The 20,515-nt window shown below is 36.6% G+C and overlaps 1 protein-coding gene across 1 annotated transcript in view; it reads left to right on the top strand.

Moving 5' to 3' along the window:
- Positions 1-20,515, top strand: part of prickle2a (prickle homolog 2a) — a 50,122-nt gene that overhangs the window by 23,938 nt on the left and 5,669 nt on the right. The window contains exons 2-5 of the mRNA XM_028025181.1: positions 12,364-12,548; positions 18,255-18,368; positions 18,487-18,624; positions 18,803-19,006. Coding sequence (XP_027880982.1) covers positions 12,417-12,548; positions 18,255-18,368; positions 18,487-18,624; positions 18,803-19,006 — 588 coding nt within the window. The 5' untranslated portion in view covers positions 12,364-12,416. The remainder of the gene's footprint in view (positions 1-12,363; positions 12,549-18,254; positions 18,369-18,486; positions 18,625-18,802; positions 19,007-20,515) is intronic.

Below are 20,515 nucleotides of genomic sequence, written 5' to 3'. Positions count from 1 at the left end.
AAAACATAGATTTGATGTTGGTTTTGTGTATTTTTTTTAATTTTTTTATCTCAGATTCATATTTTGACTCTGATTGTTTCATGATTGTGTTGGCAAAGCTTTATTTATACTCTCTTCTGGAGGCAAACATCTGTGCGCTGGGGTTTTACATGCTGGATATAAACTGCATGATTATGTCCCGAATATTTCACATATTATTGTCGTAAACGATTTTGGAAATGAAATTCACAAGTTTTGCTTTTTCATAAGAGTTAGACTTAGAGTTAGTATCATTTTAAACTATAGCAGATACACCTGTTCAACTACTTGTTGACATAAATAGTGTAATAACTAAGCACATTGCAGCAACACAATGGAGAAGAAAGGGGATTGAAGTGACTTCAACTTTGAATAATTGTTGCCAAATTTAACACAAGATCATCCCTCTCGTTTACAGAGAGTGGTCCAGAGAGGAGACAATTTTCAGTGAGCAGCTCTTGGTGGACAAAAAAAGCCTTGTTGATCTCAGAGATCAGAGTATAATAGACAAACTGGTGTGAGATGATAGAAAAGAAAAAAAATGAGTTGATTCTACACAGTCACCAGATTTCAGTCCAGTAGAGCACCTTTAGGATGTTGTAAAACAGGATATTGAAGTCATAGACACACATCTGACAAATATGCAGCAGCTGCATGATGCTTTGATGTCAATATTGACCCAGAAAATGTTTCTGGGACTTTGCTGAATCTGTAGCATGAAGGATAAAGGCAGTTCTGATGGCAAAAAAGAAGGGTCTATCTTGGTAACTAGCAAGATGTATCTAATAAAGTGGCCTTAGAGTAAATACTTGGCCAAAATTGGATTGACTAAAGCAGTACTTTTTTGAAGTGGCTTTTGTTAAAATGGGTAACCTAAACCATCCTGTGGCTCTTGGAAGATGTGTCAAACACTGACAGATATAGAAACTGTTTTAGCTGAAACCTTTAGACCTCCTACTGTACTACTGGACGTTCTGGTTCGTTGCGGGAGCGAGGCTGTCGAAATTTGTGAAGAGCTTCCATTATCTCCAGAGGAGTGAATGAGAGGAACACGTTGCATCTGCTCTCAGCTTCCTTGTGTGGAATGATAAATGATCCGACAGCCTTCACAATCGCAGGAAAAGCAAAGCTGGCGAAAAATCCTGCTGCTGAGTCTGTAAAAGGCGTTGGCTGATTAATGACTGTATGTTGGACTAATAACTTCACTCAGTGTTTGTTTACTGTTACATAATTGCCTACATACAGCATTGACAGTGGCTGACAACTCCGAACCTGCAGAGACAATTAGAGTTCTCCTTTTGTTTGGCATTTGTGTGTAAAGGGAGTTAATTTCAGACCTCCAGTGTCTTAGATTGCAGCTGTCTAATTACATAAATAATATTCCAGAGTAATCTCCATCTCCCTGTTGTTTTAAAGGGAGATTGTATGGGAAGGGACTTTTTCAGTGAGTAAAAAATTTAAAAACTAAAGACACACTCTATAGAGGAAACATACTGTGCCTCCAGAAAATATTCACACTCTTTTACATTTCCTTACATCATAATCTCATTCTAAAATAAATTTGAGGAGTTTCTTTTTCTCTCAGAGATCTACATAATGATAAAGCTAAAACATGCTTTAGACATACAATATATCCACATTTGTTAGTATCTTGTTTTCTAAATAGTCAAATCCCTGACTTCATATTTTGTTGAACCACTTTTGACAACAAATGCAACCTCTGGTATTCCTGCTTTTCTGTCTGTAGGCTTTATTTGGTATTTTCTCCATTTTCTTGTCTGTGGATCCCCTCAAACTCAGCCAGCTTGAATGAGCAGTGCTGCTTTCACCCATTTAGAGGACGTCTCAGAGATGTTCAAATGAATTTGAGTAATCTCTGACTGGACCACCAAAGGAAATTCACAGACTGCTTTGAAGTCACTCCTTTCTTATTTTGGCTCTGTTCATTGGGTCAACGTTAGGCTTAAAGATGTTGGACTGGCTAGATGGACGGACGGACTGACGGAAAGACAGACAGACAGACAGATAGATTGATTTTTTAAAATAAAAACCAGGGAACATTTCTTCTAATCATCTTATCTAAAATTTCTTTTGGTAAAATTCAAGAAAGGGACCATTAGAGTTCTGCCTGTACATACCCTGAAAAGACAAACTATACCCTATGGTTCTTCTTAAAGTAACAGAACACCACATTTTAACAACACATATTAACAAGTCTTTTACTTCTGCTTAAGTACTTTTTGATTAACTCATACCTATTTCACCTCCCACCATAAGACTTGGGAATTATCATATCTTACTTTAAGATATTGATTTACATACATTAAATTTGTTAACCTTGTCATTTTTAAAACAACAATAACACACATTTTTTGGAACCCAGAGGGTTACACCCTCCCCGGGTTAAATGTCTGGATGTCCCCATCAGACAACTCTCTATGTGTTAAAAGAGTTGACAAACTCTCCTAGCTGGGAACCCAACAGGTTACACCTGCCAGAAAGAATTATGTTCTTATTCTGGCAGCCATGGAGGAAAGAAAACATTTTAATGTTTTTGCTGAGAATATACAGTATATTGGCCTTAATGGACCATTCTGTTCTCACTTTACTCAGTTTGGTCAGATTCCAAAAGGATCCTTGTGGTTCCAAGCGTCAGTTTGTGAATAATGGTGACTGCAAACCCTTTCTAGATTTGTTTCTTTCCCAAACATAATTTGGCCTCAAAATTTCCTTTATTGCTATGAGACCTTATGTAGACTAATGTGCTTCATTTCAAATCAGTTCATTCAAATGAATTTACAACAGCTGCACGCCGGTCAAGATGCAGAAACATCTTACAGCTGATCAGTGGAGGTCAGATACACCTGGACTCTGTTTTGAGCGTCAAAACAAGAGGTCTGATCACATATGTATCTATTACATTTAAATCTTTGTATTGTTTAAAGACAAACAAAACCTGTGGTCATATTGTCATTATTGCCTGGTTATTGTAGAATTCTTAAAAAGATAACAAAACCCAACCATATTCAGAAGAAGAAAAGAAGTGTGAATACTAATTGTGCTGCACAAAGAGAATAAATATTAGTTTGGCATTACTTTTTCATAGCGTTTACTGGTTGCGTTCCGCATGTTAAGAGTTAATAAAGCCTCGGTCCAGCTCTGTGCTTCAGCTGAGCACCTTCTCTCATGTCAGCTTTTACATAAATAAGAGCTTTTCTCTCCATCATTCGCTCTCCTTCTCTTTCTCTTATGCACACCCACACAGAGCCTGTCAGAGGCACATGAGGATGGGTGGAGGAAGGAGAGAGGTGGGTGAAGCATGACACGTGAAAAAAGGAGCAGCGTTCCTCTTAACACTGAATCCGCAGCCCTTTATCTGTTGTTTCACAGTATTTCTTGTTCTGTCCCTCTCTCTCACAGAAACCATATGTTTCCAAGTGTATTCCCTCTCCAAGGAATTCTAGCTATTGTGAATTTTTCTCCTCTCTTTGCTCTGAAAATTACATTATACTTGTGAATATCTGCCCTCTCCTGGATTTTGAATAATCTCATTTAATTTGTGTGCAAATGAAGGCTCCGCTAATTGGTCTGAATGGAAGGAGATCAAAGTGATGGTAAAAAATATCAGGTTCAGTAACAATTTGGGCTCTTGAGCCATAAAAAAAGGTTACAGCAGGTTACATTATGCTTTGTTTAACCCTGTCCTTGTACATGCGAGGAGAAAAGCTCAGAAGAAAATTCCCCTCAGTAGAGATGATGGCTAGAAATAAGAGCTATTACTTTCAGGTTTGTTTCGTTGCTTGTACGTTTGTGTTACATCAATAAAGTCACACATTTCTGCAGATACTCGTGGATGACTGTTGTTCAAGACTTTGCACACCAATCATCGGTTGCCATGGTAGCTCACAGGGTATTTTTTTTTCTTCAACTGACCCACAGTTAGATGGTTAGATGGCTGCTGCCTCACTTAGATCACTTCAGATGAGCTGTCTCCTCTTCCATGTACAAGTCACTGCACCTGACTGAAATTGCTTTCATCAGTGTCAGATATAAGGAAACAAAATTGGATTTTTCTCAAATTGAATGCATCTTTAAAGGTATCAGGCACTTTTTGTAAAGTGGCCAAAAAGAGATTTCTTTTTAATTTCTAATTTTAACAATGAGAGGCTTTACTGAAACTGGTTCTTTCCTTTGTAATATAAGTACAAAGTAAATTTTAAGTCACATAATTATGATGCATAGTCAAGGAATCCAGGAACCTCAAGTCTAGATTATTACAAACATACTCACAGCCCTTCAACTTCTTCATATTTTATACAATCACAATTATAATATTTTTCATTAGATTTTATGATAGCCAACACCCAGTAGTGCATAATTATGAAATAAAAGGAACATGATAAAACATTTTTATGTACGATGTTCTTGCATAAATCTGTCAAGAATTGAGACACGCAAAATGACAAAGTAAACAAAAAAGTAAGATTGCATAAAAAGTGTAGTATATACTTTATAATATAAAGTATAATTGCTCTATGTGCAGTAGAGAAATTCAAAAACAGGGCTTATGCAATTTATAAATTATGAGGCATAAGAGTTAGTGTTTATATGTATATTTGAGTATGTTTCCTACACCTTTTAATGTAGCACCATTAATTTGTGAGAGATGGGCCCTTTAAAACATTGAGACTTGATCCCAACATACTATTCATTCTACAATAAAATGCATGTACTGTATAAAAGAAAGAGGTTCTAGTATTAGTTTTCTTGATTATTATGCTAATGTTAAACTAGACTGCTCAGGTAGGATATTTTAGTACCTTTAACAATCTATTTTTTCTGCTATCATCCTCTCTAATATGAGCCCTATAGGCAACATTTATTAAAAGATTATGTTTTTTAAGACCTCTAGTTTATGTTTTAATTTGCCTGACAAACCACTAAACCAGGACGAAGAGTCAAAATTACGCTATATTAGCGCAAACACAAACAGCTTTTTGATCTTGATATGATTAACAATGTTATAGTTTTGCAAGATAAAAGCTTTAATTTATCAGCAATCTTTACCTTCTGACTGCTTCAAGAATTGGTTAGGTTCTTCTGAGAAGAGCCTCCTTCTTCCAAATGTCAAGAACTTGTTTAACTGTTTATAGATTTTCCAAAGCTGAGCTGTGGTTCTCTACAACTAACCCAAAATTACCCCAGACTTTTATGCTAGACAGAATTCATCATACAGCATTTAACTAAAGGACAGCTTGTCCTGTTTTTGATCTTTCAAGAAGAGCAGTTATGGGAGGATACCCATATTTGCTATACAGGAGAGCAGAAGCATGTTGCCCCAACACTTCATCAATCGCAACACAAATGTCAAACATGAACACTTCAGGGTATTGAGATGTTTCTTTTTTTTCCTGGATCTTCCTTGCAGTGGTATGGCACCTGTCCTATGGCTGTTTACACTGCAGTATTTTCAAGGAAGCTCCTTATAAACAAAATAACTTTCAACATTTTCAATAATTATCCTCTGAGCTTAGAGGGAAACAAGTTTAGTTGTTTGCATTCTACAATTTGGCCACTAGATGTCACTTAATCCCACATGTTCCTCCTTTCACAAACAAGTGTCAGTTTTACATTTTTTCTTTTCCTGCTTCATTGTCTCTTCTGCTTTCTGTTTCGCCTGATACCTTGATTTTAATATGAGTGCAACACCTTAAAAATGGCTTAGTTAGAGAAGAGGAGAGGGGTGAATGAAGACCCACTGTGTTGAAATCTTCTTGGCAGCTGTAACATATAAAAAGGCCGTGACGCATCATTTCATGCTTTAAATGAAATTAAAAGTACATAAATAAGTTGTCACCATTAGCGTTACTGCACATCTGACAGATCATAAAATACGGCAGTAGGCTGGCAATGCAGCTGTGCCACTTGTCAGGTCTATTTGATGTTGTCTCATTTTGTTAAATGCCTGCTGTTGCTTTTTATGAGCTCTCTTCATGCATCTTCTTGCCTTCTTACACCCCTACTAAGGAGGATGACAGAAGAGGAGGTGACAGTAAAAGATCATTTCATGGTCAGCGTGCAAATCCAAATTAAACACGACTGATTTTGTGCACTAAGCCAATAAACATGAACAGAAACATAGAGCCTGACACTAACTTCTAAATTCTATCAAAGTTTACTTTAGTCCTTTGAGGGTGCATTGCTGTATCGATTTAGTCGCTCATCGTGTTCATAGAGGTTTGACGTTGAGTAAAATCTGTGGGGGATGGTGTGCTATAGTTGTAAGTTACAAGATGTGTGAAGCATTCAGGTTTTATGCACCACAAATCTGGAACAAACTTTGGCAAAGATCCTGAGGCACTAAGTTCCTTTAGATCAAAACTAAAACCTCATTGCTTTTGAGCTTCCTTTGATTAATAATGACTGGAACATTGATTCATTTTAGTCTTCAGTCAATGTTTGATAATCATTACTCTTGATATGATGATGGTATTTAACATCTGCCTTGTTGCTGAAATGTGTTATACAAACAACTTTGACTTGACCTAGCTATACACTTCGACAATGTAAAGTAAACTCTGTCCAGGGAAAAGTGGTAAAGTCTAGGTTCAGTCAGATAAATAAAGACAAGATCATCAACAATATAACTGTAGCTAATGACTCTGTTGCAACGATTACACTTTCTAACTTATGTAGTCACTCCAAATATGTACAGCAAGGTGTAAGTTTATTAAACTTTATTATGAACTTCACTGAGGCAGACTTTTGTCTTTACTTTTTTTAAATAGAGACAACAGGTCACAGTTTTCTACATTCTTGACTCTAAGCTGAAATGTATGCCTTACATGAAAAAATGCCTTTAATAACTGGTTCCACTTTGCAGATAAGTTAAAATTGCTTCAGACTGACCGGAAATTAGTATCATTCAGAGATATGTAAAAATTAAAGACTGAGATGTGTTTTAAGGAAACAACATTGTAACCATGCAGCTGCTTTACTAGTTTGTTTCATTCACACTGTAGATCTATTAAATGTGTTTTTAATCAATTGGAAAAAAACATTGCAAATATTATCAATAGTATATTATCAACTTACATCGTTAGACTTATTATCTCCCATTTTACAGATTTTGAAATCAGAAGTCCAAACTTCACACACATCATTTAATTAAAGTTTCTAGTATGGATAATTCATTTGATTTTTTTTTTTTTTTGAAAGAAAACACTGGAAACTGCTGATTTTGAACATGAGTGGCTGGATTTAAACATTTAGTGGGGGAAAAATGAGGAGTTTATGCACAGGGGTGGCTGAATCAAAATATTAGGAATATTCCATGAGGAAAAAAACCAATCAATACCTTTCCATCACAGGACTTCATCCTTGGTTCAGGATCCTCTCAGAAAGTACTCCTTCTCTAGTGGGGCAGCCTCTGGGGTAACTTTCAACCCTTGTTATCTGATTTGCCTTTGGTTCCTCCTGTGGAAGCAACAAAGGGAGAAAGTCCCAGAAAAAAAACAGAATCCTGCAAAAGGTTACTCAATTGAACAAAAAATCCTAAAGTCTAAAGCTTTTCATTTCATTAGATCTCATAAAGTGATTTTATTAACTTGTGTGAGCTAATGTAAAACTGTACTGATAAGTCATGAAATCACTGGATGCTGTCCAGCTTTGTCAGTTTCTGTATACGGCAATAAACCTTTAATTTCCTAAAATATAAAACCTGTAGTTACTTTCATACACTCAACTAAAGCAAACAAGAAACCAAACAACATCTCACTCCAGCTCCATGAACAACACCATAAATAAACCTTTACAAGTGCAATATTGTTCTTTTCCCCTCAGCGTTATAATCCATCTGTCAAAAAGAATTTCCCAAAATTAGCCCCCTCCAGGAAGTAGAAATTCACAACTTGCCTCCCTCTGCGTGAGTTGCTGGGTAAGAACAGAGGAGTGTGTTTGTGACAAACCGGTCGTGCTTGTGAGTGTGTATTACGTCAAAAAGTCACACTCATCAGTGGCCTTCTGTACAATGTGACTGTTCAGTCAAAAGTTTGAGTGTGAGGATGACACGTTGCTTTGGAGCTGCCGGGCACGGAAGCTGTCTCTGTTTAACAATGCACAGCGGAGACTTACAGTACATCTTAATAGGCGGAATGCAAGGGGACCATTAATTTGAGCACTGGTGCAAACAGTGATGCTGTCATCTCCTCAAAGTGTTTGCGGAGAACATGCCACAGCCTTCTCTGTGAATTTTCTATGGCTATGCAATAGAGAAAGAGGATGAACATTGCATTCATTTCAATCCATTAACCTCTCTACACTTGGATTGTGTTTGGAGTTTCATTAAATTCAGATTAATGGAAGCATTAAAGTGTTTTGCTGGTGGCACACATTGCTAGTGTAAACCATGTCACAAAGTATAACTCCTCTTTTTATTATTCCAGACTTTGGTTGGCTTGGGCAGTATGTGCTAAAGACAGTCTTTGTGATTTGAAGTTAGAGTGAGATGATCATTTCTGAAGTTCAAAGCACAATTGTGAGATCTTAATTGTAGCTCAATTGTAGCTTCGCAACCCAGCTGAGTTCCTCTGTAAACAAAATTTAAAATCTCACCCAAAATATTGAATAAACCTTGCTTCACAATTCCTTCAAGGCAACATATTTTTCTACCACCTTTTTTCCTTTCATTTAACATTCATTAATAGGTTTGGAGATGTATACTCCATCAACAACCAGTTTTTGCTAAGCCTGCAGTCACTGTCTGTTGAATGTCAGCATTTTCTCCATGATCATGTTGGCCATAACCAACCATTTCTCCAATAACGATTGTTTGTAGTTATGCAATGTTTCCAGAAACAGAACTGTGCGTATTTATTAGATGTAATTTATCAATCTACCCATCCATTCATTCATCCATTTCTACAAGCATATAATCAGATGAAATCAATACAACTCAGACAGATCTAAATTCTGTTATATTTAATTGAATTCAGTCCTACTTCAATGCAGTCAAAGTTATATTTAAATGTAGTTTTCTTAAAATTATAATAATAAAATAAGTCCAGCAGATTGAATGAGATAATTTACTTAGCAGTAATTTTCTTCCCTAGAAAGCATGTGGAGGCAGTGGAAAGAAACAACCTCTTCTTAACAGGAAGCAAGAATTTATAAAGGAAAATTAGTTTGAATATCCAATTTAATAATCCCATTTGTGCGATCAGTTTTTGTCAATTAGAGTTTGTTATTTTCCAATGATAGTTTTTTTTTTCTTCTGGTAGTGATAAGTAATACAATATATGTAGATAAATATCATTTCTAAGAGCTCAGATAATAAAATAGGTGAAAGACTGCTGTAGTGGCAAGTTACCTTCATGCTTCTTGTTTAACTAGATGAGCTTGTGATAAAGATAAAGAGAAAAGGGGCTGAGAATCTGTTGGCCTCAGAAGCACACCATAATGCAAAACAAATGGCATTTTCACCCTGATATTGTCAGTGCCAGAGTGTAGTTAGTACTTGCTTTCAGGCTTTCCAGTATTTTACCCCTGATCTCATTCCATGCCATCACAGTAAGTCATGCTTGAACTGATGTCTACTCACTCAGTCTCTGTGCACTAATGACAAAGAGCCTCAGGCCAGGCTAGACGCTCAAGGTTACTCTCCTGTGATCCATCTTCACAAAGAAATCAGCAACCCTCATCTTAGAGAAATAAAGAAAATCTAGATCTGCTGGGATAGAGGCTGACTCACTGACTCAGTCTGTTCAGATGTCTTCTGTTTCTTGGCCACAGCTTAAGCCGCTACCCCCTACAAGCCCCCACTCTGATTTCTAATCTTTAGGAAATAGTGTTATTGCCTGAAACTATAACAGAGAGGAGCTGTCTGCTAGTTTTGAGAGAAATCCTTTTGATTCGCGGATGTCAGGCCCTGTTCACAGTTTCTCACCTGCCATCATCTGCTGTTGTTTCAGTCAGTGAACTGCAAAGACCTCGATACGTGACCCGCAGACATAACAAAGGCCTCGTCTGCTGCTGGGTTTTCTGCACTGACATGTCTGATCGCGCTCTCCGATGACATTCAACAACCTGAAGTTAAACGATCTCTTTCAAATGTTAAGTCATGCATAATACTGATGATGCTACGTTTTCATTCCAATGATCTTCTAATATCTATTCACTCAGCGGCTATTAAATTAACAACCAACAAGAGGTAAACACGACTCAATCTCGTGTTCGATCTTGGTTCACTAAATATTCCTGTTGCCTGGAAAATGAGTTGCATGTCATTTTCATACTTTGGTGGTGGAGGCAATGCCTACTCCTGTTAATTATTCATAAGTCAGTAATGTGTGCATCTGTTCTCCTCAGACAGAAAGAAGGAGGAGGAGAAAAGCAAACTGATCATCTAAAGATAAATTAGATTGTGCTGCAAGCTTTAGGGTTATATTTCGGGGTGATATCACACGTCTTTTTTGTGGGAACTCAATGGAAACCAGGGAAATGTTACTCCTTATCTATGTTGGAAAGCTTAAAATATATTTCCAAATAAGAATCCAGATTGAATCATGCCCTTTTTGACTGGATGTGTTTATATCTGGGACCTGCCATTGTGATTCTGATGCCCAGGGTGCAGAGAGAAGCATTTTTAAGGTAATATTTTCAACCTAAAGAGCTTTGAGCTGAAAAGGTGTCTTTATTTGAATCTAGAGAAATCACTATGGTAACACATTGTGAACACCTAATCTGTTTCAGCTGAGAAAAAGAAATCTGCAACCTTTCCACTGATTCTTTTCGTGATGATATCCATGTATTCATTCTCGCTGAATATATTATGTCTGCAGGTTAATTATGGCACCAATTGAAGCCGACTTACAGGCTATAACACAATCAGAATGTCTCATGTTGCCACGGAATCACAAGTTGTGCACATTTAGTGAGGGAGGCAGAAATTGCGTAGTGAATGACAAGGCTTTTTTCATTTGATCCTCTTCAGCATAGAAGAGTATTTTTACCACAGTCTGCAACATCTTAACCAAAAATCAATATTCACAGCATTACAGTCCTCGAGTCTGGCGTTTATACAAGAGTGACAAGGAAAATTGCCATTGTTGAAAAAAGTCCTGTCAGCAAATTGCCAGAACCTTTATTTGTCGTACATGGAAAACCCTACATATGTTAGAAAATTAACCCTGCAACTCATCCTGAACACTCTATTTCATCCCTGAAATATGGAGGGGAAACATGATAATGTACTGATGCTTCGGCACAGACAGGAGGATCGGTCAGAGTTGATGGGTAGACAGAAGGAGCTAGACACAGCGTAATAACAGAAGAAAAACTAATAAATGTTAAACAAGACATGAGACTGGGATAAAGGTTCTCCTTCAAGCAGGAGAAAGACTCTAAACAAACAACCAGAGTTATGTGGTGGTTTAGATTACAGCATATTTATTTGTTCAAATAACTCAGTTAGAGTTGAGAGCTAAATACAACAATATGTGGCATGACTTATAAATTGCTGGTCAGAAATGCAAAGATGAATGGAATAATCTCTCAGTTTCTTGTATGCAAAGTTGGTAGAAATTTACTATAAACAACCAGGGGTCAGAATACAAATGCATTTCCAGATTTTGAATTGTAAATCCTTTTGAAAATCTTTCATTTCATAGTTACCAATTTTGCTTTTGTTTGTAGTATAAAACCCTTAAATAAGACTTAAACGTATGAAATTGTTACATTACAGGAAAGAATTAAAGGGGTCTAAATACTTTTGATGATAAACCAAAAAAAAAAGAAAACATCAGAATAAATATACCTATAGTAAACTAAGTTATTTTCTAAATTTAGATTTTCAACTTTACATTTCACAATTATGTCCCCACCACCACAGATACTAGCAGAAGAAATAAAGGCAGTCACAAAAGAAGAGAGAAGTCAAGTTAGGAGCCTTTTTCTGAAAGGAAACATTTTAGAGCCATCACTTTAAAACAGCTCATGTAAATTATTTATTTTCTTTTTAATAAGGTAAAATACCAGTTTTACATGATGAAAAGGGTTTCCCAAGGAGCTGTTGGGATCTTTGTGAGGAGGTGTCCTCTCCTCCTGATCCTCCTGCAGGAGTAATTTATGTTCTGAGATTAGACGGTGAAGGAGTTATGTGATCACTGACGGGAGAATAGATGAAACAATGAGGCACAAATAAGACCAGTCATCTGTCATCATAACATCAACAGAAAGATTTCTCAGTGAGGAGAGCAGAAACGCTTTAGATCCTCCACCTTATTTCTCACTCTGATGCATTTATTTTGTAATTTTTGAGTGACACGCTCCTGTCTATTGCCTCCACAGGAATACCTGTGTCCACTAAACGGTTGTGTGTGAAAGAGCATGTTGTGACAGCCATGTCTCTGGAGATGGAAAAGACCATCACCAAGCTGATGTATGACTTCCAGAGGAACTCCACCTCCGACGATGACTCCGGTTGTGCTCTGGAAGAGTACGCCTGGGTTCCCCCAGGCCTCAACCCTGAGCAGGTAGGAGCTCCATGATATTCAAGCTGCATTTTACGCTTAATGCTTCATTAGTTATTGCTGTTTTTCATTCTGAACACACAGACCATATGAATTAAGCCAAAGCAATGAAAATTATTTATTAATCTGGTTTATCTAATTTGCAACACTTTCCTCATAATCTGAAGCTGTAAACAGAATTGTTTGACCAAAAGAGAAAAAAACACATCCTGGTTGTTTTATTTCACCTTGTGTGTATTATATCTTCTTTAGGTTAGAATAGGAAGAAGAGAAAGGGCCGGGATGACATCCAGGACAATCACTGGGACTGAAATATCAGACATTTTATTGAAAAATAATTGAAGGGACATTTTTCAGCTAACAAGTTTAAAACCAAATTTATATGTAGGAAAATTTTGTGCCAGACAGAGTAATAGTCTGAAGGGGAAAATGTGGATAAAATGGGCCATTTCACACATTGTTAAGAACAGTGAACTATGATTAAAAAATTATTTAAGAGGGGGGAAATGATAGGCACCTCAGTGAAAATGATCTACAATGTTTTATAATGGAAACCAAACCAGAAAGAGGTGGAGGAAAATGGAAAAGCACTACAATGGATCAAAGGATAGCCTGAAATGGCAAAAACTCTGTAATGGTCAAAAAAGCTCCATTGCCAGTTTTGTAATATAGGCAACTCTTTGAGAAGCCAAGCGATCTGCAATAAGTGCCCACAAAGTTCCATTGTTGGAAAAATCACTTCCTCAAGATGTTCCAGATTGTCAAAGAACACACTCAGTGGCCAAGGGAGAAATAGCTAAACATAGAAATAACTATATTGTCATATGCTCAGAAAAAGAAAATATGGCAATGAAATTTGTACTCCACAGGCTCCCTTCAACATCAGTTTTAAAAGTTACTTAAACTAAGAATAAGAAATCACAAATAAGTAATTATTAAGAATAATAAGTCTAGGTTGAGGGACAGAAACTGAGTTGAAGCCACAGTTCAATGTAAAGCTGTACTGATCAGGCATCGTGCTTTGAGGACTTTTATCAACCTGTCCTTCCATCCATCCATTTATCCATTGTCCTCTGATTATGTGAGATCCAATCAACATTTTCCAGCTCTGATCAATTTTATTGTCTGAACACGGCTGTAGGAATGAAACAAGTATTAGTGATGTTTCATTAGTGGGTAAATTTTAATTATGCTTTTGCTAGCCAGAGCTCAGTCTGTCCTTTATTTTAGTGAAATGAAAGTAATTGGAGTCAGTGAATGTTGGTTTGAATCTTATTGGATTCAATTTGGTTTATCTGAGCTTGCACACTTTAAAGCTCCCTATTTGTATCTATTTGCATCTTAACAGTCTTTTAAAGCCATGCCTGACCAAGGTAATTGAATTAGTAGAAACTATCTCTACATCTTTAGTTTGTTTTTATTTTTGTCTGTAGTTTTTGTCTTTTTCCTTTGTGTGACATTAACATGCATACATGTCTTCAACAGTTTCAGCTATAAACCATGTTGTCTTTGTTCCGTAAGAGAAAGACACAAATACAACAGGCCACCTAGGGCTCTGTTAACAGTTGACAGGAAGCCTGATAACAGTGATTTTCTCTAGTCAGCCATCTTTTGACAGGATGCTGAAAGAGGCTGCAGCCTCTGTCATCCAGCAGGAGGTGGAGGCAATTGAAGCTGCCTGTTTCTCTTTTAATGCACTTGAATGTAATGATTTTTAAGCCTGTCACTTCTGGTGTCTCTCCATACAATGCCATTAAAAAAGGAAATAATCATGTGCTAAGGCTCATTGAGCTGTCAGGAATCAAAATCCCCAAATTTGTCTACACTGAATCTATCATTAGGATTCAGCTGTGTTCCGATTGTCTTTCTAAAAGATTTTGTTTCCTAAGTTTGGACTTTTGCTCAAGCATAACTTTTAGGTTAATAATAATTTGATTACTAAAAGACACAGTAGCTTGCATGAGATGACTTAGATTTATTAAGTTTCATAAAGCAATCTATCTCAGTCTGTCAAAAATCTATCATTTTTGGCATTCTCTAAAATCAATCCATCTTAAGATTGTTTCTTGACCTTTGCATTAAGTGATATTTATCAAACATTTAAGGAAGAACCAGGGGTTGTTTTATTTTTATAAAACACTTTGTGCAGTTTTCAGGCTTAAGATTTATTTATTAAGAATAATAATGATTCAACAAAAGTTATTAAAACAAATCTACATGAAGTAGTAAAGAATCCATCCATCCATCCACCCATCCATCCATTCATTTATCCATCATCCTACTAGAGCTGTAAGAAGCTGGTGCTTCTCTTCAGCAAACAATTTTATTATGATACTAAACCATACTAAAATCTGTTAAGGAGTGATTTCACTAAACAGAAGGCATAAAAACATTTTTTTCTGAGTTACTATTCTATTATTGATAAGTTCAGTTCAAGTTCCTCAAGATCTATGCTCCTATGATCCAAAGCTACAGTCTTTTATTCATTTCTTTCTGATTCTCCAGAAACCACTGCCACAGTTTAATTACTTCTTAGTTTAGTTTGCTATACATCCTTTTGTCCTGTCTGCTATGTTCTTGAGCCCTTATATTTCCACTGTGTGTAAGCGTCACCGCTTCATTTCAAGAAAGATTTTGAAACATGATTTTGCCTTTATCCTGCTTGTGTTTGGGTCTTTCATCACCAGCATTGTTTTTTCAGTCAAAGAACAGACCGGACTTGCTCTCAGGTCAGCTTTATAACAGCTGTTGATTCACTTTGTGACTCACAGATTAGTTCTTATCCAGGCCATTGGATGTCTTAGTGCTTCCTCATTTTAGCTTCAGGATTGCTCCTAAATAAAGGTACTGAGTGACGTGGCACACACGTCTGAGGTGGGTGGAGGGAATGTGGTTTCTTTAACAGCTTTGCACCAAAGTAGTCACATGCTGTACAGCATGAAATCCAAACAAAGGCTCCTTGGTGGATTGTTTTTTCTCTGACGGAATCAGAACTCATTTGCTTTTGGATGAGTAGACATCAGGAAGAGCTGATTAGCCAATCAGGAGTCAAGTTGGGGTAATGTAAGCCCAACATCTTGGTACAAAGTCAATAAATTGGAGAACTATGTTGTTCTAAACTACATTATTTTATTCTAAAACAAAAGTCAACAATTACTGTTGTCAAAAAAAAATCTCAAAATTGAGTCTGTATTCTCACATTTTAAATGTTAATATTTAATATTGTAACTGATGCAGTATTTCTAAATTTTTAAATAATATTTTAAAATATCACTCATATTCTGACCAACACTTTAAAGTCAGCCTTAAATGACCTGGACATTTAGTGACCTTTCACAGTTAGTGCATGTGAAAGGTCAACCTGAGATGTCCACTACAATTTTTTAATAAAAAAGGCATTCTTATTTTTCATGATTTTTAGCTCAAAAAACATCTACAAATCATATTCTGGGCTTGAAGATGATTTGATTCATATTCAAATCATTCAGCTAAGATTTGAAGATAAATCCAGAGAAAAAAAATAGCAGATCCTCTGAAAGTTTGTTCTAACACAAAAAGAATAAATTTTTCCTGATCCGTGTTTTAGTGCACTAAATCAAATTATTCTCTGTGCTCTGTGTCACAAGCAAACAGATCAGAACTGAAATGAACACGATTCATTATAACTATAGCATTATTTATAAACATTAAATTAGGGAGATCAAACATGCTCTGCTAGGAGAATAAATTAAGCTAATTTAGAATTGATTTTGCTAAGGAAAATACATGAGGCATTTTTACGATGATAAATTATTTATAAAATTAATCACTAATGATGCACAAGAGAAAGATTTAATTTAGTTATTTATGTGTATCACCTGTTCTCCAGCATGAGAACGGAGGTTATGCAGAAAAAAATTAACCATTACCTTTTAAACCTTACTTTTTCATTATAGTACAGTATAGTATAGTTTACTATAATATAGCATAGTAGGGTATAGTATAGCACAGCATAGTGTAGTACAGTATAGCATAGTTTAGTGTAGTACAGTATAGCACAGCATTGCATGGCGTAGTATAGTATAGTATAGTATAGTATAGTATAGTATAGTATAGTATTAGTGCCTTTTTGCTCCTTGCAGGGGAAAAAAGGCCCTTTCATTTTACAGTAATTTTCCACCAAATTGATTATGTAAACTTAATCTGAAAAACTTGACTGAGTACAAACAATTTTGATTCAGAGGCCAGTTTGCTTAAAATCAGACAAGCGCCAAGATTGCTTTCCATCCCAAAAGTGTTTACCTCTTTAGTACCAATCAGCGTTTTCTGTATTTCACCAACTAACATGCAAATACAAGGGGGGTTCAGGACAAGGACACCGAGTCCTGCTTGATGAATTCAAACTGCAACGGATATGCTGAGGGTATGGGTATGCTGAGATTTCCTTTAAGCAACGTGAATATTAGCTGTTAAAAGTTTAAAGAAGCTCATTATATTCTAGGTTGAGTCTGCAGCTGCAGGAGCACAGAGCTCATTGCGCAATCACATTTAACTCGAGACGCTGACCTCCGAGGAAAACAGTCATTGAGGGAGAAACATAAACGGGTGCTGTTGGCATGAAGGGCATACTAAATTCATTTAAATGTAATTTCAGATTAATGTAAATGAGTTTGTTGCATGAATTAATGAAATAAAGCAGAACATGTAAACTACTTTGCATTCAATTCAAAGCAATGGAACCGCACACAACATATTCAGAGCCCTTGAACTTCAATGTCCTTTATGGAGGGTTTGTATGATAGACCATTGATAAAAGGTAGATAATTGTGAAGTAGAAGGAAAAGGATTTCATTTTCTATAAATACAATTTTATTATTATACAATTTATTATTTTTAAGTTTTGCTATAGATTCTCAATTAGACTTCAGCCAGTACTTTGATGTATATATATGAACTATCCCATTGTTGCTCTGGCTGTGTGTTCTGCTGAAAGGTGAACTCTCATCCCAGCCTCAGAGTTTTTGCAGCAGCTAACAGATCTTCATCCAGGATTGTTTTGTCTTTACCTCCACTCATCTTCCCATCAAGTCTGACCAGCTTCCCTGTATCTGTTGAGGAAAATTATTGTAACTTGACAATATTGCCTACACTATGTTTCTAAAACTGTCTTAATGTTGAGACAATTCATCCTTCCCCTTCAAAATAATGTACCGCTGTGTTAGTCTGCCAGATAAAATCCCATTAAAATACATTAAAGTTCATGCTATTAATGTGGGAAAATGTAAAAAATTTCAAAATCCTTTTGCATACCATTGTATGCTAAGAATAGTTAGCATACATTAAGCTTCTTTTTCTGTGATACCTATTATGATTCGAAATACTTAAAATTTCCACTCTATTAGAAAATTATGTAAATTGGCCACTATGGAGTGTCCTTCAGTCACAGTTCTGTCTCTGTCCTGCAGCTCAGTTTTTCTCTTCTGTTATCCATGAGCCTCCTAGCTAATATATAACTTATGCTATGAGAGATACTCAAGCACAGAGGAAAGGAGGATAACTTGGACTCTGACTTCATTGGGAGTTCAAGGATAAAACTAAAAATTGTAGCAAATATTGCTTTGTATCAGTGGACAGACATCTTACAAAATGGTTAAACATAATAGGTATCAGTCTTGTCTTTCAGACAAGATTGAATTGGGAATTTAAATGGTTTTGCTTTGTCTGTTTTAGGTGCACCAGTATTATAATTCTTTACCAGAGGAGAAAGTGCCATACATAAACAGCCCAGGAGAGAAGTACCGCATCAAGCAGCTGCTTCACCAGTTGCCCCCACATGACAATGAGGTGAAATACACTTTCAGCCATCAAATGACAGATTTTCTGTTTTAATGTGTGTACGCTGAAGATGTCTGGTATTTGCAGTTTTTATGTTGCCTGATGATGATGAGCTGTGATGTTTCAGGTACGTTACTGCAACGCACTGGACGAGGAAGAGAAACGAGAGCTTAAGATCTTCAGCAACCAGCGGAAAAAAGACAACTTAGGCAGAGGGAACGTCCGTCCATTCCCCCTCACCGTGACCGGGATGGTCTGTGAGAAGGTAAACAGAAGAACTCGCCTTCATTTTGACTTTTAAATCAAAAAAGTCACGAGACTTTCATTATTTTTACCTACATATATATTTTTGAGACAACTTCATGATTTCTCTTTTCCTCCTCTTACCATCTCCCCCTTTTTTCTACCTGTTGCACTCTCTTCATCCTCTTCCTCGCCAACAGTGTGGAGGTCAGATAAATGGAGGGGAAATTGTAGTTTTTGCTGCCAGGGCGGGACATGGAAAATGTTGGCACCCTGCTTGCTTCGTCTGCTGCACATGTGAGGAGCTGCTGGTGGATCTCATCTACTTCCTTCAGGATGGGAAGATCTACTGCGGCCGACACCACTCTGAGAGGCTTAAACCCCGCTGCTGTGCCTGTGATGAGGTGCGCCTGTCTGGGCCTAAAGCCCTTTGGGGTTGGAAAGCCTAAACTACACAGAATCTAAAAGGTTTTGAACCAGTCTACAGAGAAAAGATGGCTCTGTTAAATATGCCAAATAGGGATGTAGTTTCCCCTAGCCAAAGTCTGTTGAAGTCCTCTTCTGTTAATTATCTGAACATATTGTGACCCAGATGATTTATTAAGAGGACAGCATTTGTAGTTTTCATAGCAAAGATTTGTTTTCAAATATGTTGTTTAAAAAAATCTGTAGGACAGAAAGCAGGCTACAGTTGAGTGGTGTTGCATTGCAGCAAGTAGGTCTCTTGTTAAATCCTGGCATGGGTTCTTTCTGAGTGGAGTTTGCATGTTGTACCCTGTGCAATAGTGGGTTCTCTCTTGATACTTCAGCTCCCTCCAGATCTCATATAGAATCTTACAACAAAGTGCTCTTTAGTACTTTTGGTGTTGTTTGTTTACTTAAGTTCTCTAACAATCTGAAGCCTATATAGAACAGCCGAGTTTATCATACTTATTAATTACAGACATATGAACTATTTATACTAAAAATATAATTGGTATTTGGTTTATTTTATTTAGGGGGACCCAAATAAAATATAATTTATTTCTAAATCTAAAGAAATTCTAAATCATCATTTGTGCTGTCCTGTGTTGGTCTACACCAGTGGTTCCCAACCCTGGTTCTCAAAACCCCTCACATTGAGGCTGCACAACTGACTGAATTAACTGGGTGATTAACAGGCTTTAGCAGCATTAAATGCCATGCAGAGGAGGTCATGCAGTCATGACCTCCTCTGCAGAAGCTGGAAAAGAGGCACATCTGCAACAAGTAGGGTTTAAAAACCAGGGTTGGGAGACACTGGTCAATAAAATACTTAAAAATTCAAGGGGTGTGAATACCTTTGCAAGGTAATATATCAAATCTAAGCATTTTAGATGAAGAGTAATACAAGTGCAGTCAATGTATATGGTTTCGCCTGTTATGTTTCTTATACATATATACATGAGCAGATGGGCATTCTCAGTCTTCAGATAGTAGACCATCTGGCCATTGATTCGGTTGCAGTGAGCACAAGACACAACACACAACAGTCCTTTATGCTTTTTAGCTCTTTAAACTTCTTGACCTTGTTAATTCTCTTTTTCACTCTGATTGAATGATATTAGTCATCATAATTTTTCAGAACAGACAGGATCCCTGTTTTTTAACAGTCCCACCCACAGATGGTATGTCATTTTTTTTCATTTAAAAGAAAAGCCTGTTAAAATACATCTGATCACCATGACTTATTTTTTTTACATAAGAAGTGTTCAAGTGTGTATGAGGTGTTTTTCTTAAACCCTCACAAAAGAAAAATGCAGATAAAAATGTAGACAAGAGATTATTGTACAACACAGTTTACAGGTACTTGTCCCTCACACATTATTTTTATCACACTGAAATGTTTCAGATAGTTTTCTTATCAAATAAAGAAAGCATAAGTAGTTTATGTC

Source organism: Xiphophorus couchianus, chromosome 1, assembly GCF_001444195.1.
Source record: "Xiphophorus couchianus chromosome 1, X_couchianus-1.0, whole genome shotgun sequence".
Classification (NCBI taxonomy): Eukaryota; Metazoa; Chordata; class Actinopteri; order Cyprinodontiformes; family Poeciliidae; genus Xiphophorus; species Xiphophorus couchianus.
Note: the sequence above shows the minus strand (reverse complement) of the source record. Positions and strands in the feature narration are given on the sequence as shown.